Source organism: Camponotus floridanus, unplaced genomic scaffold, assembly GCF_003227725.1.
Source record: "Camponotus floridanus strain SB8 unplaced genomic scaffold, Cflo_v7.5 scaffold107, whole genome shotgun sequence".
NCBI classification, from domain to species: Eukaryota; Metazoa; Arthropoda; class Insecta; order Hymenoptera; family Formicidae; genus Camponotus; species Camponotus floridanus.
Window position 1 is genome coordinate 458,195 of NW_020229223.1, and position 20,565 is coordinate 478,759.

Sequence of the window (20,565 nt, forward strand, 5' to 3'; positions counted from 1 at the left end):
AAACCACAGAGGTGCCCAATTACTTTAACGAGACATTTTTCTTCAATATTGCTCGTATTTAAACAAATACTAAAATATTTAAGACATCCTCCTTATAATTTGTTCTTTTATTTTGCATGTTTTTTTCGCTGTTAAATTATAGAGAGAAAATATATGAATTAGAATTAGATACTTATAGAATGTGTGTGCTTAGATATGCCTTCCCATATTTTCATCATATATTTATCAACGTATTTACAATATTGGCGATTAAAAATAAATTTTACATAACAAATTTATTTTAACATTGCTAAAGACTCATTATACAGCATATTTCATGTGCGGACGTTTCTGAAACAATAAAAAACTAATTATTGTTTTTTTTCTTAAATGTTTCTTAAATATTTATTCATTTGATCTCTATCCACGTTTAGTTCTTATACGAAATAATTAGTCATCAAATTATGAGGTTTGTTCTGTGTAGAATAAATATTGTTATGTTAAATTCTACATTTGAATTTTAATAATATTTATGCTATGTACATGTATGCAACTATGTCGATGTATAACAAAGAATCAGGTTGGAAAAGATACAAATAACGTCACATGTGGAATACCTGCGTCTTTACAATATTTCTGGAACTCCAATTGTATGTGCAAATGACAAGAGTCTGTATAAGAATGACTATTTATCTACATGCGTTTACGCTGACGTAGACGAATATGATTACGAAAATTCAAATATAGCATTCAAGTTGTTTTTTATTATGAATATTTCCACTAATATATTCACTTTCCTGGTGTATTAGAATTCATTTAATATAGTTCATTAAGATATGTGAAAAATAGAGATAGCGCAGAAAATTTCAATTTTAGTATGTATAATATAAAAGATAGCTTCAAAAGTTTCTGTAATCACTTTATATTTTTGAGAAATACAAAATGTTTTATGTAATGATTTAAATTATATTTTCTTCTCAAAAATCCCATTTTCTAATTGTATTATAAACTGCTAGACGGTTTCTAAAAATTATTTCGTGAAGCTTTGTCTTAGCTGTATCATATTTCAATTATGTGTATTCAAGATTTTAATTATTCTCAATATTACAAATTTATTTTCAGATTTAGATTTATATCATTTAAATTTTCCAAAATTAAATGTCTTTTAGTAAAAGTGATCACTTACTTCGCAAAATAAATCGAAAGTCTTACTAAATCAATGTATTTTATAAATCAATATTTATAAATAATATCAATAATTTAATAGAGTATAAATATATAATGAGCTTCAAACGATCTCCAAATATGTTTAAAATTCTAATAAAGTAAAATTTCATTAAACTTCTTCATTTTTTTAAAAGCTCGATTACGTTGAACGAAAAAAAGCGAAATTATCAATTTATTTTCCAATATCAAGGGATCATACGATCAGAGGAATATACAAAAGTTTTATAACAATATAAATAATTATGAAAGATAGAGAGAGACGGAAGAGAATGGCTATCACGGCTAATGCGCGTGAATCATGTAGAATGAGATTAAAGTCATCTAGTCATTGATTAATCACACAAAGAGCATAGATCAGATTGACGAGTCACCTGTTACTCTTACTAGGAAACAATTTTATAGCTATATACATAAAAAGTGTTACATGGAATTAGATATTTTTAAAATCAATTCTAGATTAATTTATAGCGAATCTTTGTAGCGGAAACGAGATTTAATGGGACATCCTCTACGTTTCTTTTATTTTCAGAGAAGATAATTTTAGTGGAAAATTGTTCTTCGTCATGCGTTGGTGGAATAAATTAATTTCCAGATTACTTTGAACTTGATCCCGATCTTCACATAAGCTTCTTTAATTTGATAGATATTACAGCACTTCTTTATGTTTTCAGATAAATGAATTATATTTTTTATATTATTTATTAATATATTTTACAATACACACATTAATATAATGTAAAATTATTATATATTATTAATATATTTTACACTTATTTATTTAAAATTAAAAAATTTTTCTCTATTCTTAGTAATTTTATTAATTATCAATTATATTAATTAATTGATGGTTGAGGAGTATTTACGTCTTACGAAATTATATCTCTCATTGCGATATATTAAGTCAAGTTATTAATAAGTTATTAATCTGATTTATTACAAGCGTCATCCGTGATATGGTACTGCTATTTTTAACAGAATAATCTAGCTTTTTGATATTGTCGGATAAATCGGATTACGCGTCAGCTGAATGATAAATTACACGGTGCAATCATTTAGTTCAGAACATTTTATTCGCAACATTTCTCATTTGAATATTCCCTCGCACACAATTCTTGCATAAAATTTCTCTTACACGAGATTTATAGATTACGACAATGGATGACAATAATGAATGATGATAGCGACGACGACATTTTCCAATTTTTCTCACAAATTCTTCCATCATCATCATTAGTGCTGAAAAACATGATTCGGAAAAACTGTGCGGCCGAGTTGTGAACCGAATTTTCTGTTCTCGTCACAATGCATGATTTACGTTACCGCAACATTATGCCTAACCAACTAGTATAGAATAAAAAAAACTTGGGACATTTGTTTTAAATTTTATTGACATTTACTTTTTTGAAATATATTATTTAATAGATCTGTATAATAAAAAATTTAAGTTTTAAATAAAATAAATCGATACATATGAAAACGAGAAAAACAAGTAATTAATAATTATATAGCAACTAATTATATTTTGAAAAAAATTGACATGAGCAAAATTCAAAAATTATATTGCATGATAGCTTAAAATTTTTTTTGGCTGTTTAGTCTTATAGATATTTAATTGAATAAATCTGTTGGATTTTTGAGAATTTTCATAAACATTTGAAAAAAGAAAGAATTTATGAAACAATATATTTATATTTAAAACATATATTTAAAATTTATAATTATATTAAGAAGGAAGATACTTATATTTAAAAAATTTTATTATTTCAACTTATTTTTTATATAAAAATGCTAATATATAAGAAATGCTAGTTGAAAAAATAATTCTTTTATATATTACTACATTTTAATATTAAAAATGTTATATCTAATAAAGTATAATATAGTTCCATGTTTTGCGTGTGTGTGTGTGTGTGTGTATATGTATGTGAAAGATGTATATATAATGAATCTTTCCTTCAAGAAGAGAGAAAGAGAAAACTTCAAGATGTTATCCATCAACTTCTATTTTGAATATCGAGAACACATGTCCCCAAATCAACTTTCAACGATACACTTATTTAAAATGTTTCGATGAAATGTTATTCACTAATATTAATCAAACAAAACTGATTTTTTTGTGAAAGCGTTTGGAAATTCTCTGAAATATTGAATCAAATCGATCAAATATTTCAACAATTTTATTCGTTAAAATTGATGAAATGTCTTCAAAATCTATTCTTCGAGAAAAATCTATTAAACGAGGATTTTCTGATAATTATATATGTCAATTTTGATGAAATGATAATACAAAGCACGAAGTTTGTTAATAGTGATTGCCGTTTGCCAATTATTAAGGTTGCCAACAACATCAGCTGACGACAACCTGTGAGCTGTTTATGACAATGTTGTTACGTCGTGAGTGAACAAGTTCCAAATTATCTGTAGACGAGACGCAAAACGTCTCACGGTCGGGATATTACGCTGATTCATGGAATATGTGCATTCTCACTGTGTATGTATAAAACGCGTGAAAATCATCCTACCATATTATATGCTATCTGTTGAATCTCTATGATTCAAGTTTTATGACTTTAATTTATCTTGAAAAAAGATTATTATAAATATGCAAACACAGTGTATATACATATATAACTTAATAATTTTATTCATTCGAATTATCTCTGCTATTTTAAACAATTAAAAAATTGAAATTATAGTATTTTACGGTGCATATTATATGGTGATGGCAATGGTTTCGATGTCATCTTAAAGGCATTTTAAAAATTCAAAAATCAATTTTATTTTTTTAAATAAAATGACAATTTTTTAATGAGAAATCTTTAAAACGGCAAATTCTGAAAGAAAAAATCATATATATATATTTACTTATACATATGCATATGTATGCGTGTATATAAGGAAAAGAATTCCGTAAAAAAAATAATTTTCTGATTTTTATAAAAGAAAAAAATATTCTTTTTTTAATAGAAAATAATATAAAAAATAATTTTTCATTCTCTCTTTCTCTCTTCATTTTAATATAGATTAATTAAATTCTATTTAAAATAAAAAAAATCTTTATCTTTAATCGAAAGATTATCTTTAAAATAATCTCCTAATTTAAAAAATATTTCTTTATCATTGAAATAATATTAGGATATCTCCAAAATATATACTTAAAATATCTTAAAAATAATATATCTTATATATATAAAAAAAAATGTTTGTCTTTTTTAAAGATCAACATTTTTCTATTTAAAATTTCTTTTATTTGATTTCATTATGATTAAAATAAACTTTACATGTTCTTCTTAAAGATTAAAAAAATTTCATATCTAAAAATATCTTTCATTTTGCATCCAAAATAAAGCATAGGTATTTATGTGCAGTGTTTCTACGAATTAGTAGAGTGAAGTGATGCATGGTTTGTTTTGAGGTCCCGAAATAATCCAATAAAAAATTGCAGATTCGTTTGATTTACATAGAAGCTTAAGAGCTAATAGTTAAATTTGCAAAACGAGAAATATCCAATATGACAACGACACATGCTCTTTTCTCGCAAACTCTTTGGCACTAAATCAAAAATTCGAAAATACTATTGAACTTGAAAGGATGAATTCTTCTTCTTTCACAATAAAAAAATGTACTTTAGTTTCTTTATCGAAAAATCAGTCTCCTCAACCGGATAAGTTCGCTCAACTGATTTATTATTTTCGATTTTCCCTAACCCTTTCTGTCTATTCAAGTTCAATGAAATGTTTCCAACGAAATGATTCAAATATCATTTATATATTATTTCTTCTATTAAATTAATGCTAAATTAATTAATGCTAAACTAACAAATCATTTTTTGAAATTTTCTGAAGTTTCAAATATCTATGAATATTTGAAATTTTTGATCTTGGTATTTTTTATAATATTTCAATAAATTGAATATTTGAAGATGTATATTTATATTGTTACTATTGAATTATAAATGCTTGTACTCTTGCCTCCAACTTTAGTTACTTTTGAATTATTAAATGCTTCTATCCTTGCTTCCTAAAATTTTTTAATGCTACAATATTTGGAATATTTACTAAATTTCAGAACAACTAGAGTGCGTTTAAATTTTTGAATTCTTGAACGTATTAAGTGCTTGAATTTATTGTTACATGTTTGTGTGTGAAAAAACATTACGCTTTTATTTCAAAAAATATCTGTGTTGCAGATCCACCCACCGACAGTGTTTATATGATATATGGAGTGTTGATCGCTATGCTTTTGGTCGGCATCTTGATCGTCCTACTTGCCGTAACGATCAGGTAAGACGGAGAGAATGCTATTTTATCACATATTATCTTTTTCATATATTGAAAAAAATGTCTCTCAATAGTTTGCGAAGTATTACAAGTTATTTTCTTTAACAACAAAATTCTTTACATAAATATACAAAAGTATAAGTGCAAATACAACTATATAAAAAAAGAATTAATTTTAAGAAATTTCCTTATATTAAAAAAATGATTTTAATAAAAAAATACAGAATTCTTTAGCCTTTTTTCTGAGCAATTTGATATAATATTTTTTATATATTTCAGACAGTTCAAGTAATAAGTCCTAAAACAGTGAAAAACAATTGTATTGCTATCTCTAATAACTTACAAGAAAATAGCTTGTAATATATAGAGTAAGGCAAACTTTTTACAAATTGTATATTACATACATTATTAAAATTACGTTTGCCATTTCATATAAAAATAATTAATTTTTTTTAAATATTTAAAATGAGTACTACAAGATTTTAATCACCTTAAAATGTATTACAATTTAAAAAATTTAATATTAATTTATATTTTGAAACATTGATCATTTTTATCGATATGATTTTGAAAATTCAATGTCTGCTTATAAATGTGAAAACAATGCAGTTTTCTAAAAATATTTTCTCGGAACAAGTTAATTTTAGAATTCCTTGAATTACAATATATTTTAAAGCGATTGAAATCTCAAAGGATCATTTTAAATACTCTGAAAAGAAATCGTTAACATAGAATGACTTAGAATTATCAATGACACGATAAGCTCCTCGCATTTAATGGTCAATAAAATTCTTCTTAAAATTATTCTGACGTTGATTCTTCATAAAATGCATAGTTATTGATATCTTATTCTGAAATTATTTTTTTATATTTGAATAATATTTGAATAATATTCTAACAATTTTAATATTTTTTTATATTTGAATTATATTTAAATAATATTTTAACAATAAGTACATTTTTAATAAGTTATTCAGGTGATGTGGTAATAATTGATTTCGAAATTAAGACTTAAACATAAAACAATTCTTATCTTGGATTGAAGTTATTTATTTTCTGGCAAATAAAGTATATATTAGAAAGATACGTTTTATTAATAATAATAAAATTTTTTTAAATTTACTTTACATAAATTTTATTTGTTTTAATTACTTTAGAGAGTAATGACACAGTAATGATTTTTATATATTAATATAAAATATCAAAATGTGTTTTCTGTTTCTCTGCAAAATCTTAAAATTTCGAAGTTAAATTGTCCCTAAAAACAAGCATGCAATGACTATATGCTCCTTATCTTATCTTGAATTCGTTAAATCATTTCCTAGTTCATTACAGATATTGCATCTTTGTCAAATAAATATGATGTAAGCGTATATGATGGTACAGTCTCGTTACCGACGTTAAATAATACTAACAATAAGATTCACGAGAAAAATGCGGAAAAAAACATAAGTAAAAAATAAATAGCGATAATTTTTCACAAAGTGAATGCGCGATTATTCGACCACTACCTTAAATTCGTATCAACAGATTGTTCGTTGAAAATCGCTGTTAATTAAAGTCAATAAGATCTTTTTCTCCCTCTCTCTTTTCTTTCCTTTTTCTCTTTCCTTATTTTCTTTTTTTTTCCTTATATTATAAATATTAAATCGAGAATATACATTTTAGAGTAAATATAAGAAATATAAAAAATATAAATTTAAGAAATATTATATTTAATAAAAAAACTATAATTAAATCTAAAACTACAATCCCCAAAATAATTCCCAAAATAATTTTTAACATAGAATGACATGAATTAAATTCCCAAAATAATTTTTATAAAATAATAATTAATAAAGCAATAATTTATTTTTTTTTTTATATTTCTAAATGAAATTGTAATTATTTTTATATATTAAGAAAATCGATCAGTCGAGTAATTAACAAAATCGAGTAAGTTCTTTACTCTTAGATATCATTTAAAAATATTGATTATAATTGAAATGCAATAGTGAATAAATGTATTTAATGACATGAAAAATATATAGAAATAAATATACATATTTAAAAAAACAAAAAAGACGAAAACAAAATCAAAAAACAAGAATTCGAAATCCGAGAGCACCTATCTCTGTCTGGTAGTGTCGCGTAGCGTCAAGACGCGTGGCTGAAAACGGCAAAACGGACATAGTCTGGTGTCTGGTGTGCGTCGGACAGAAATAAAGATAGCAGCAATATATTTATATATGTATGTGTACGTATGTATATATACGTGGCGTAGTTTCCCTTTCAGAAATCTTTCTCAGAACGTCTTCGCGTGCGCGCGCGTCATCACGAGGCATCATCAAGAGATACTGTTTCTCCTTCATTAGTATCAGAATAACGTCATTCTTTCTTAAGAAACATATTTTGCCTCTGGAAAAGATTTAAAATAAATTATCAGTTAATAAAAAATTATATATTATAGTGTTTCATACACAAACACAAACACACACACACACACACACACACTCACGTGTGTGTGTGTGTGTGTGTAAAATTATTGCATACATATATATAAATGTGAATATATCAAAATCAAATATATAATAAATATATAATAAATATATAATCAAAAATTGAACGATCCAGAAAGCAATGTTTGAAAAGGAAATTGTACGATTTTGAAGAAGATATTCTATAGTTAGCACAATTTTTGGAACCATTTTCCTGTGATTTGAAAATAATCTTTATTTTTTTTTTTATTTTAAAAACTATGTAATTTTTTTCTTAACAGATATCGATTACAATCAATTTATTTTTTTATTAAAATTAAAATACTTCATTTTATTAAAATTTTTATTAAAATTTTTACCGAATATGAATAGACAATTAATGTTTGCATCTTTATATAAATATTATATACAACATTTCTCTCATTCTCAAGATACAATTACATATCTTTTTTTAAATGCAAAATGTTATATTTTTATATAAATCAAATAATTTATCTCATGATTCTCTTATGTTTTTAAATATTAAGATAAAATTATTAAAAAGTATATACTTTTAGAGGATATATATATATATATTTTATGTCAAATATATTTTATCATATATAATAAATAAATCATGAAATCTCTTATATAATTCAGTATCTCATACAATTTGGATGCTTTTAACATTTTTTATATGCAAAAAGAATCGACTTGTATATAATATATGTATATAAAGAACGTATGATTTCGTTCACAAATATAAAGTTTCTATCTTGAAATTTCAAAAGTGCTTTCACTCGGGATGAGAAGTCATACTGACCATGATGATTTAATTTAAAATACTTAAGTGAATAGGAGATATATTTTGGATATTCGAATGTATCGATTAAAATTGGATATCCTTTATATATTGCGTTGAAAGAATATTAACAAAACTTTTATTTTTAAGTTAGAAATATTGAAAGTTGCGAAAAATAACATATTTTATTAAATATTTTTTACTGAAATTATATAAATTATAAAATTATGAGATGGTATCTACATATACTGATATTTATATTTCTGTTCTTTCATTTCAAATCGATATTATGTGCAGAAAAAAAATATACATATATATATATATATATATATATATATATATATGTATATATATATCATATATATTCTTGTAATTTTATCGATGTTTACTTTATCGTATATCTTAGACAATTACCTGAAACTCGAGACGCGCTTCTATTCTTGTCAATGCTAAAAGTAAATATTCTATATCTTTTCATGAGAATTATTACACATCTAAAAAATGATTTTTCTTTTGGTTTCATAAAAAAGATTGACGTAAAAGTTGCTTATATATATTTTCAACTCAATGAGTCGATAAATAAATAATATAAAAATATAAAATTCAAACAATTCTTATTATTATTGTTCGATCATTATATTATTATTAGTCAATAGCATCTCATCTGAATTTTATATCACAATTTTTTTCTGTCATTTTTTGCTGTTTTATTAAAAGTTCTTGATAAAATTTACAAATTATAAAAATATTTACTATAGATAATTCAATCTTTTGTTTACGAATTAACAAATAAAATTGTATAATTTATTATATAATTTATACTCATAGAATTGTATAATTTATTATATAATTTATACTCATAGATTATTTGCTACATTTATAAATATATTTTTTACATGAATTTAATGTTGCTGGAGACGCAATAGCAATAGTTGAATTCTTCCGATGAAAAGAAAAAAAAAACTGTATCTTGTTATTTTCTTCGATGAAGTTCAATGTTTCTTCGTATCATTCATCATATTCATTATTTCGTAATGCCATCGCTCATGATTCAGTCATGTTATCGCATTTATATGAAAGACATTGATAATCAATTAATATAAATGATCGTATCTGCATCTCGATAGTAGGTGAAAAACCTTCTTGAGTAACTGATTCTGAGAATCATAATTTCCTATGTTATCATGTGTAAGAATAGATTTTAAAAGTGGAGAGATTGAGAAAGATTATGCTGAGATTAAACAGATTTTTTAAATGGGTTTTTCCTTCATTCTATCTTTTTTAATTCGGTTAATAAAATTTCGAAAATTTGGAAAAAAAATTTATATATTTTGTGTAACTTTGCACCCTATTTTTATTTTATTTCTCTTTATTTCATTTATAATAATTAAATTGCGTTTTATGATTGAGATTGAACATGCTGTTTCTTTTCTTTTGTTTGTTTTACTTTTACTCTCCGAAACACACACACACACACACACATACACACATATACATGTATCATTTATTTCAGAAATACGATAGCAAAAGCAAAGTTCGACTGAACATAAGAGAGAACTGTATATAACAGAGATGAGGACCTTGCTATTATTGTTAGATCAGCGTAAACGACGTACATATAACACCGAGAAGCTCTATGTGAAGTAATAAAAGCGTTCTTATAGTCCGTTGCATAATCATGGATGCAAAGTCGATTCTAAAAACAATTATTTTTTATTACGATCTGATAAGCTTCTAGCGATTTAACGAAAAGTTCCCCTCGCGATTTAACAAAAAAATTCCCCTCGCGATTATTTTATGTTCCTTTGTAAATTCTTTGTTAATTTGTTTAAATTAATTCAAATATATGTATGTAATATGACTTAACGTTTTACTTTGTCCGAATTAATTTAATTCAATCCTTTTTAACATCTTGATAATTAATTATAAATTAATTTTATATAATTTATTTTCTTATTGTTTGTCTTGATTAAATTAAATTTAATAAAATACATTTAATTTTATTTAATTTAATTAATATTTCAATTGTTTTTTTAAGTTTATTAAATACGCATTTCTCTCATTTTATAAAAGATATAAAACATTATGATATTCTTTCTCTCTCCTCTTTCTCTCTCTCTCTCTCTCATTCTGCGTACAATTTTACTTAATTTAAATGAATGCTAATTTTATTTAACAATAGAGCATTAAATTAACGTGCAATTGATATTAAATAATCAATAAAACCAAAAATTTTAATTTACAAATCAGAACCTACGTATTAAGAACTGCGTTACGTGAACAATTTTTTCCAATAAAAACCTCATAAACATAATATCACGCAACAGATTTACGCAATGTTGTTGAAGATGCATAAACTTTTTTTCGAAATTTGCGACTTATATATTAAAAATACATATTATAAATATATGCTAATAATTGCGATGCGTCACAGAAACATGCAACATACGCTACATAAATAAAAAAAGAAAAACTGGAAAGGAGCGATATGTCAAACAAAAGGCCACAGCCTATCATTCGGTTATGCATCACGATTATGTGACGTAAAGAGACAAGTCCGCCAGTGGGCTTTCCGGCGCGACTGGCGCGACAACTATGACGACGCACGCGAAATATAGTAAAACGTGGACGAGCGGGGAAGGGACGGTCGTGCGGATGTACCGTTTGAATTTCTTCGGGGCGGCGATTGGCCGTTCGATCGAACGCGCGCCAATCGCGATCGCGCTCGCCCGTGATGTCACAGGACCGTATAAGAGACGGGCACGCGTCATTTTCCGATTCAGATGCGCGCTGGCTGTCGATGAGCGAGGGTGGTCGACGTGTCGAGTTTACGCGTCGCGTCGGCTGCGACGGCCTTAGAGCGATTAAGAGACGACGACGCCGTCGCACGTGTCGTTCCTTCGATAGGATTCACGTTCACGTCCGCGACAGCAGGAGAAAACATCGAAAGAGTCATCCTTCTGGATGATCGAGTGACAGGGATTCGTAAAGCTAGTCAGTGCGAGTATATCGCGCGAGTGTAAATATAGTGGTATCCTTGTCATTGGTGAAGCGGAAGGTCGAGAAGGAGAGCGTTGAAAGTGTGCGTTGGTAAAGCATATTATTCGATAGAGCGAGATGAAAGTAGGAAATAGCGCGAAGAGTAACCTAGAAAAATATCCTTCCACGTTCCTAAAACTTTGAGATAGAAGAGAGAGGGAGAGAAAGAAGCTTCAAGATAAAGATCTGCATTTTTTTCTGCGAGAAAAACACGAGTGCGAAAGTATCGGAGAGAAAGAAGGTCGTACAGCATTCCTAAACTTTAAAATCAGTCGCAGAGTCAGACTGAAGAGAGTAAAAACTGAAAGAAGATCTCGTTCCTCGATACGGAGGTAGACAGCTGATTTCATGACGTTACAGCTCCACGTGTGACGTAGAAGCATAAGAGAGAGAAAAACACGTAGACTGAGATTAGCATAATTTCCTCGGTTTTCCTAGAATTCCCGATCGGGAAAAACCAACGCGCGTCTTGAAATCCTCAACGATTTCGATAAAACGTGCACCCTTTGCTATACTTTTGTAGAATTCGAAAATCGAGATTTTTTAAGTTTAATCCTATCTCTCAGAAAACTAACTTTCCAAACTTCCTCGGAAGTTCGATATATTACAAAAAAGAGTGCAAGATCTGGACTTAAATCCTATATCGATTTGCTCTTTTCCAATCTCCAATAACCTTGGAAATTTGAGTATTCTCGGGGAGAGACTCAAAGATCAAGAACTCAGATCTCCACTTCTGATTTCGAGAATAAGATTATCGAAGATAGGCAAATTCACGAGACTGTATCAGAAATATAGAAAGATGGTTGGCAGTAATGGGACCATGATCGCGATCCGCCTTGTCCGCAGCAAGCTGCGGAAACGCGAGGACCACCATTCGAGCACGGACGCGGTGCATCCTGAGGCGACAGTGGTGCAGACGGCTACCTCGCCCGGGACGATCGCGACGATCGCGACGACGCCGGCGCACCCCGACGATTGCCGCACGCAGATATCGACCGACATCGGCAACGGTGTCTGCAACGAGCACGTCTACGCCGCGACGACCGTCACGCCGTCAGCCAATCCCGTCGAGCCGTTCGCGTGGCAGTTCCCGCCTCCGTATCCACCACCCCACGTGCCATCGGCGCAGTACACGTTGTACAACGATCAGGTTGGTGCACCTTGTATATATCTTGTATTTTGTACCTGCGCTTTTCTCACGGGGTTCTCAATTCCCATTTCCGATGCGAGAGACCCAAAGCAATAGGTTTTCACTGAAAGATCAATAACGAATGAATAAAAACAATGTCGAAAGTATCCAGAATCTCAATTTTTTTTTTAGAATCACTGAAATGATAAATATATTTTGATCAAAGTAAATGCCACTGACCTAAGTTAATCGCGTCTTGTCGCACAAATATCAATTTTTTATGTTTATTAAGAACAGTTTTTACTCTTGAAAAAATATAACAAACATTGGTAACAATAGTAGTTACTTATAGTATTAGTATTTAAATTACTTCAACATGTGCATTTTTTTTTTCTTAAATACTTAATTTGTCATTTGTCACAAAAGAATCCCATAATAATAACTGAAAAACGTCAACTTTTATTAACTCAAATTTTGTTAAAACGAGTTTAAATAAATTTAATCTTCAATTTGATTACAAGTTTTGATAAAGAGATGAAAATAATTCCTATTTATTCGAAACAATATAAAAACCTTAGAAATTGAATTTATCGAAATTATATTAGTATTAATCTTAACTGTCATAATTAGTTATACATATATAAATGTAAAAGATATAAAAATGTGTATGATTAAGTTTATATGTATAATTTTATACAGTCTTATATGCAATTATATAAATTATATATAAAAATTATTTTAACGTGTTTTTCACTTATTTTTTAATGAGATATCACAATAACACGGAAGAAAATATCATTTTCAGGCACTTTCTGTAAAACTCGATTAGCTTAGGTCAGTGGCATTAACTTCGAATATAGCGTATTTATCATCTCAGTGGTTCTCAAATTCGAGATTCTTTAACATCATTCTTTTCAAACTATCTATTTATTATTAATGTTACATCTATCTGCCTTAGATAAAATATTAATGCAATAAAAGGTAAAAATCTAATTTTTTAAAGTTTCTAAGTATGTTAACTTATTCAAAAATATATCCAAATTTTCAAAATGTTTCTAAATTTCTTACTCAGTATAGTTTTTTAACTGATCATTAATCATAAATCCAGGAATAGATGATATACAAAGATATAGGCAACCGTCACTCTTTCTTGCGATCTATCCGCCGATCTAACCGTCGCAAATGGCTAACCGACTAACCGGTGGAGCCAGTATTACCAGATTTTACTGGTTTGTCCCTGCTGTCCAATGACTCGAGGACATGCGATGTCGACCGGAGATATCCAAAAAAGATTCGTAAGCGTAGAAAGCGGTGAACGCAGTTGCGGCCAAAGTTCTACAAGGGTCAATTTTCTTGAGAAAGTCACGCGATAATGAGTCTTCGGATCTTCCTTATGCACGCTCCGATTTTAATGTCCTTATTTACAATCTAAAAAAAGATTGATCTTCATATTAAATTATGCTCCAATTTGAAATAAAATTCAATTCTTATTCTAAATTGAAAATTGTTTTTCTTTTCAATCTTAAATGAAGAGCATTAGTAACTTGAAAATGACTGAAATATAGTACTTGCAAAACATTGTAGTTATATTTCTGTAATTTCGTATGAAAAGTTTGATTAAAATTTTTTCTAAGAAAAAATCGGTAACAAATTTACCGTCAGATATATTTAATTATATTTAATACAACCTCTATAATACTAAAAATAAGAAAAGTTATTCGTCAATCGATAGTCGGAACAGTGACCTGCGGCCATCGCGGTTTTACGCTACTTCGTGGACGATCGATTATTCCCGCCGTTCAAGCCGCGATCGTCGATTGGCTGCAGAGTGGCTTTTATCACTTTAGCCTAACGTAATATAACGTAGAAAAGTCGATTCCATCACGACGAATGAAACATCATTTGTTTTTTTTATAATTTACTCTTTCCTCTTGATATTATTAAATAAAAGTAACAAAATATAAAAATCTTCCCTAAAGAACCTATCTTCATTTCACACTTAAGCCATGACACAATTTACCGAGTCTGCAATAAAAAAATTTATACATAGAAAAGAGATGACAACTAGAAAAATTAATTTTATTTAAAAATTTAAAGAAAAGATTTTATTTAAAAATTTAAAGGAAAGATTTTATTTAGTATTATTTAGAATACTCGAAATAATATCGTTCAGGAAAATAACTTAATTAACGCGTTCGAAATTAATAACAATCGGTAACAAATTAACAATGTATCGTAAATTCTTGCATTGCGATAATAATAATTAACTGTAATTACACGCACATCGTTTCACAATTATTTCATTAGATCTAATAAAAAGTGATAGAATGTACCTATAAATACACCGGTAAAACGGGCGCAGCTCTTGACGCTTCTCCGACCTGACGCTAAATTTAGCGTCGTCGGTGGGCGTCTACATATCGCCGAGAACCGAATAGGCTGCAGCTGTTGAGGCATTCACTTCTTGAAAAAAATTGTTCCTTTGCGATATCAGCAGGATTAGAATCGCCGCAATTTGATCTAATAATATAAATCTATGATTAATTTTAAGCGATAAAATTATTATATAGCCGCTAAATATTCAATCTTATAATCTTTAATATATCATATAATAATTACAGAAAAAAAGCTTTTAGCAAGCCGTATTTGAAGATTCAAACAAACAATAAAATATCTTTCGTTCGATTTTAAACAAATTTCGCTTGAGTAGAATCTCGATTTAAGATATAATAATTATATATCTTAAATAATTTTTTCTTATATATCTTATATAATTAACAGATTTATATAATATTAATAATTAAATTTTATAAAGTGCAAAAATATATTAATTCTTCAACAAAAGTCTTTAATAAAAAACGGTATTATTTCGTTCCTTAAATATATTTATTTTCAAACATTTATATATATGATATATTTTTATCCCACATAATATAACTTAATCAATTTATATTAAAGATTACTAGCGTAAATATAAATCTTTATATACCTTCTTTCTTTATAGGATACTCTTGTACACGCCTTGCCGTCGCATAGGCCTGGATTCGCGAAGGGCTTCCGTAAGAACCTCGGTGGACGCTGGCGTCGGTTGGTGAAACGAAAAGCCGAGTCAGATACCTGTGCCATTCCTCCCGAACTGAAGGATCAGCTGAAGACCATCTATGTCTATTGACAGCCGAAAGCCTGTCCTGAGAAAGAGTCTCCGAAAATTATCAATGAAAATCTGTCAAACAGAAAAAAAGATTGATAAAAACAAGAGGCTCTAGTCAAAAAGTTGAGAAAAATATGAAAGAGATTGACAAGAAATGAAATGAAGATTAGGAAGAAAAATAAAAAAAGGATCTGAAGAGATTAAAACATGCTAGGAAAATGAAGAAAAGTGATAAAAACACAAAGATAGCTGATAATAACGAAAATGGTTGATAAAAATGAAGAAGATTGGTAGAATAGAATTAAAATAGAGTAAGAATAAAGTTGGCAAAGGATTGAAATATATTCAGGGAAGGAACAGTGCAGGTCAATTTAATGATAGCTGACATATCAGAAAGTGCCTGAAGAAGATGCCTGAACGAAGTGCCTTCTTTTATTCCACGAGCCTTTCTCACGAGACTGAAACCGCGAAGAAACCGCGATACATGGTGTGACAAAGCGAGTTATCTCGTAGCTTCTGCCTGTATGTTTCTGCGCACTTAGTATAGTCTATAGATCGCCGTATTTCGGTAATTAACTAGTATTAGTACGTCGGCTTGATTTACGAAAGATACGAGCAGCCTGCAATTGATTATTCAGCGAGTTTCAATATTTTTCAAAACTCGACTTTTAAATATGTTCTTGATTAGTCTCGATCGAATCTCGATTTACAGTTTCAGTAAGTCAGTAACCGCGATCTCGAGAGGAAATTCAATTGTAAAACTATTAAGTATTATTTATTAAGAAAAACAGTAGTATATAATTTTCCTAAAGTGCAAACTAGTCTTATGATGAATGGAAAAAACGCAGCTGCTGTATACCATCGTGCGTTATATTATTTTTCTCTGACGAAACAATACAACGAAACCAGCAACAATCCGTTCTTTATTTAATTTATAAGTATATAAAGTGTTTAGAGCTAAAGTGGATCAAAGATATATTCTAGAAGGTTTTTGAATATGATTCCACATTTAAAGTGAAATTTACAATTTGCAATAGAATTAAATTTGATCCGTTTTGGCTTTATCTCGTGAATTTCTTCTTGGGCAGTTGATTTTTAATTTATCATATACAAACAACAAATTCGAACATCGCTTGCTCGTTTCCATAACTAATTTTCGTAGCCGCTGACCTAAATATGCATAAAATGTAGCAAATTTTTGAATGTCCGTGGGATATATGATTTAAACGAATGGACTTTGGTATTCCTAAAATCCTCGGAGGCCTGAAGAGGATTCTAGGATTCATGAATCCAAAAGTTCCTCCCGCTTAAAATAGAATACGGCGTATCTCGTAATAAAAATAAGATAGGCCAATTTATAAGATTGAGTCGAATTATTACGACGGCTCATATTGAGCTCGCATTATTGTAACGCTGACGTGATATTTCATTTGTACGCTTGCATTAATACTTCAATCGTTATTGATTCACAATTTAATACACATTGTATTTGACGAATAAAATATTATATCTGCTTTTCTGCAAAAAAATACAACAAAATAATGTTTAAAAATTATGACATTATTACAAAAATTATTTATGTGATACATTAATTGATATAATTATTTCCATATTAAATTTTTATATATCTTATTTCAAAAATTGACAAATAATGAGAAATATTTATTTTAACATTTTTTTTTATTTAAATGTAAATTGAATATAATTTTAGTCACGACTGAATTGTCGATTGAAGAATTGAACTGCGTAGTGATATCATAAAAGTTTTTTTTTGCGTCAGTAATTAATTTATGGTTGACAAAGATGACCATTCAAAGATGAGAAGTTCTGCAAATTTTGTCGAAATTATCTTGAAACTGAAAATATATTTATAAACATGAAATCTTTTATGTTATGTAATTTTGAAAATAATTTTTTGTGTTTAATGAATATCATAGATATATTCTATATTACAAAAAAACTTAAAATTATTTATATAATTTTGATAGATATAAATTGATTGATTATATAACTGATATAATGATAATAATGATTGCTTTTCATTTCATATGTATGTGCCATTATTTTTAGTATTTTAATTATTTTTCATATCTTTGATATTTTCTTTATTAGTAAGAATATTTATTTTGGTGCTAATTTCTACGAAAATTTGCAGTACTTCAAGAATGATCAACAATCTAGAGGATCATAATCCTCGTTATTATATTGCAGAATGTAAATAAAATAACGAGAAATTGATTTTTAGAGTTATATACTTTTACGAGCGTAATCGATGAGATTTATCCTGCAATGGTGATTTAATTAAATTTAATATTGTATTGACTCGCGACTTTAATTTTTTAAATATTATAAAAATGTGGCAAAAAGTTATAAACAAAATTTCACATGATTGACACAAAATATTTAGTTTTACATTGATTCTATTTTCATTGTATGTTATTATAAGTAATTTTATGATAATTCAATAATTTGTCAAGTTTCAAAGAAAAAAAAGATAACAAAGATTTTTTATTAGTCAAGATTATTTACCAATTGTATTTCAATTCTCATACAAATATAATTTAAGTTAAAAATGACATAAAACACATTGTGATCTAAATTTTTATAATATTCTTTGAGATAAATGTAAGATTTATATGGATATAAAATTGATAAAATATTAGTATTAACATAAAAAAACAATTTTAATATTAAATTTCTTCATTAATACATTTAAGTCGCGTGTCATAAAGTGTATGATGTTGTAAATGCGGATATATTCAATATCATTAACGCACCTGATTGTACAGTGAAATTGTACAGCACATGCCGTTTTTGTTCTTTCTCTCCGTCTCTTTTTTTGTAAATAATCAGTATCAAGATGGGGCTATAAGTTTCCATCGCCTAGTCACTCTTTCGATTAATACTTTGTTGAAATGTTGTAGTTGTAATAATGAAAACCACTTGCTGCAGCTTTCTCTCTTCTGTCTGAAATCAAATAAAGAAATAAACAGATATCATAAATAGAAAGAAATTGTGATTTATTCAACTTTAATGCATATAATACACAAAGTATTTCAAAATTCCCTTGTTTTCTCATGAATCTTTTAATTCTAATTTGAGATTGAATTGATTATTTATGTTTAATTAATTAATATCTAGCAACAAAGATGAAAGTGTGATAAAAATAAAATTATTTCTTAAAATTTTATGTATAGAGATTCTATTATGTATTATTTTTCCTGCTAAAAATTTGATTATAAAAAATAGATACTACAAGTTTCTAAATGATACAACATAGTATATTGGTGATTGCCATCTTATAATCTATAGTTCTATAGTTTTGTTTCTTCTATTAAATATTGTAGCCATATTTTCACAAGTCTTAACAAATCCATTATTGTCATTGAATAAAATACATACCTATTTTTGTATAAAACTAAGAAACTTTATTGCAAAATAGGTACACTAATAGCATTTTTGAGCTAAAGGCTAATAAGCTGAAGACTTCTATTCAGCACTCAGTATATATTGAACATTATAAATATTTTAATACATAAAGTATTAATTTTTAGATGCACTTAAAGTATTTTGTCTAGATATTCGTAATATACCATAATAAATAGTAGAAGAAATTTTTATATAAAACCTATTTAAATTTTATTGCATGTTTCTCAGATAATTATTATTGCAATTATTATTATTTTTATTACTTTATTATTATTAAAATTATTATTTATTATTATAATAATTATTATTACTATTATTGTTACAGTTATTTATCTATATATTATATGTCTATGGTTGTTATGTACATACGAGTTGCTATTGGTTGCCATTTGAAGTCACATGACCACAGTAGCAGATGATCTGAAGATGGCAGCATCAAGCGTCGAGCATCTTCTCAGAAAACTATTACCGGTATCATTGGGCAGATTCAAAATGAATTCGAGTCCAGACCTACAAAAAGAGTTTATATTATCATATATAATTTAATCAATTATAATATTTACCATTAATAGGATAAAAAGTTTATTGTGAATAATGACTGAATATTAATCCTTAATGTAATCATGACTTAAAATTTAATTTTCATACACTTGATATATAAAACTTTACAATAAGTACCAAATTTCTTGCCTATAAAAACAATGTTATAAAATATTTCTGACGTAGAGATATATAATAAGAGATATATAAAATAGGACTGTCTATATGTTACAAAAAGCATTCAAGAAAAGTTCATAAAAATTAATTTTTTATGTTTGATTAGATTCTAACATATGCATTGATGTAGTAATGTTCTATATATTTAGTTATATAATAATAATAATAATACTATTATGTATAATGTCAATAAATATTAATTTTAGTAAATATTATATATTAGAATCTAGCTCTTTCTATCTCGTGTGACTTACCATGTTCGTTATTCGTCGCAAGAAGCTGGAATCCATAGACATAGTAAGTATAGACCGAGCATCTAACTTATTTTAAATCCTGCGCAATAGCACCGCGCAGAC

The 20,565-nt window shown here is 27.5% G+C and overlaps 1 protein-coding gene and 2 long non-coding RNA genes across 8 annotated transcripts in view; 1 reads left to right on the forward strand and 2 right to left on the reverse strand.

Moving 5' to 3' along the window:
- Positions 1 to 16,330, forward strand: part of LOC105250690 — a 56,017-nt gene extending 39,687 nt beyond the window's left edge. For all 4 annotated transcript variants that reach the window (XM_011256906.3, XM_011256907.3, XM_011256908.2 and 1 more), the window contains 3 exons: positions 5,396 to 5,489; positions 12,630 to 12,933; positions 15,917 to 16,330. In XM_011256906.3, the coding sequence (XP_011255208.1) occupies positions 5,396 to 5,489; positions 12,630 to 12,933; positions 15,917 to 16,084 (566 nt within the window). In that variant the 3' untranslated portion in view covers positions 16,085 to 16,330. The remainder of the gene's footprint in view (positions 1 to 5,395; positions 5,490 to 12,629; positions 12,934 to 15,916) is intronic.
- Positions 12,852 to 16,089, reverse strand: LOC105250689. Of its 3 annotated transcripts, none has more exons than XR_889150.2 (4): positions 15,902 to 16,089; positions 15,246 to 15,432; positions 14,112 to 14,340; positions 12,852 to 13,036 (listed from the first exon to the last, which is right to left on the reverse strand). It is a non-coding gene; the product is annotated as an uncharacterized LOC105250689 (long non-coding RNA). The 3 variants fall into 3 exon arrangements; XR_003123244.1 differs by lacking the exon at positions 12,852 to 13,036 and adding an exon at positions 14,658 to 14,937 and having other exon boundaries at positions 13,981 to 14,340; XR_889149.3 differs by lacking the exon at positions 12,852 to 13,036 and having other exon boundaries at positions 13,981 to 14,340.
- Positions 16,331 to 18,684: 2,354 nt separating the features above from the next.
- Positions 18,685 to 20,497, reverse strand: LOC109609957. The gene is made up of 3 exons (XR_002192526.2): positions 20,464 to 20,497; positions 19,862 to 20,002; positions 18,685 to 19,030 (listed from the first exon to the last, which is right to left on the reverse strand). It is a non-coding gene; the product is annotated as an uncharacterized LOC109609957 (long non-coding RNA).
- Positions 20,498 to 20,565: the final 68 nt, after the last annotated feature.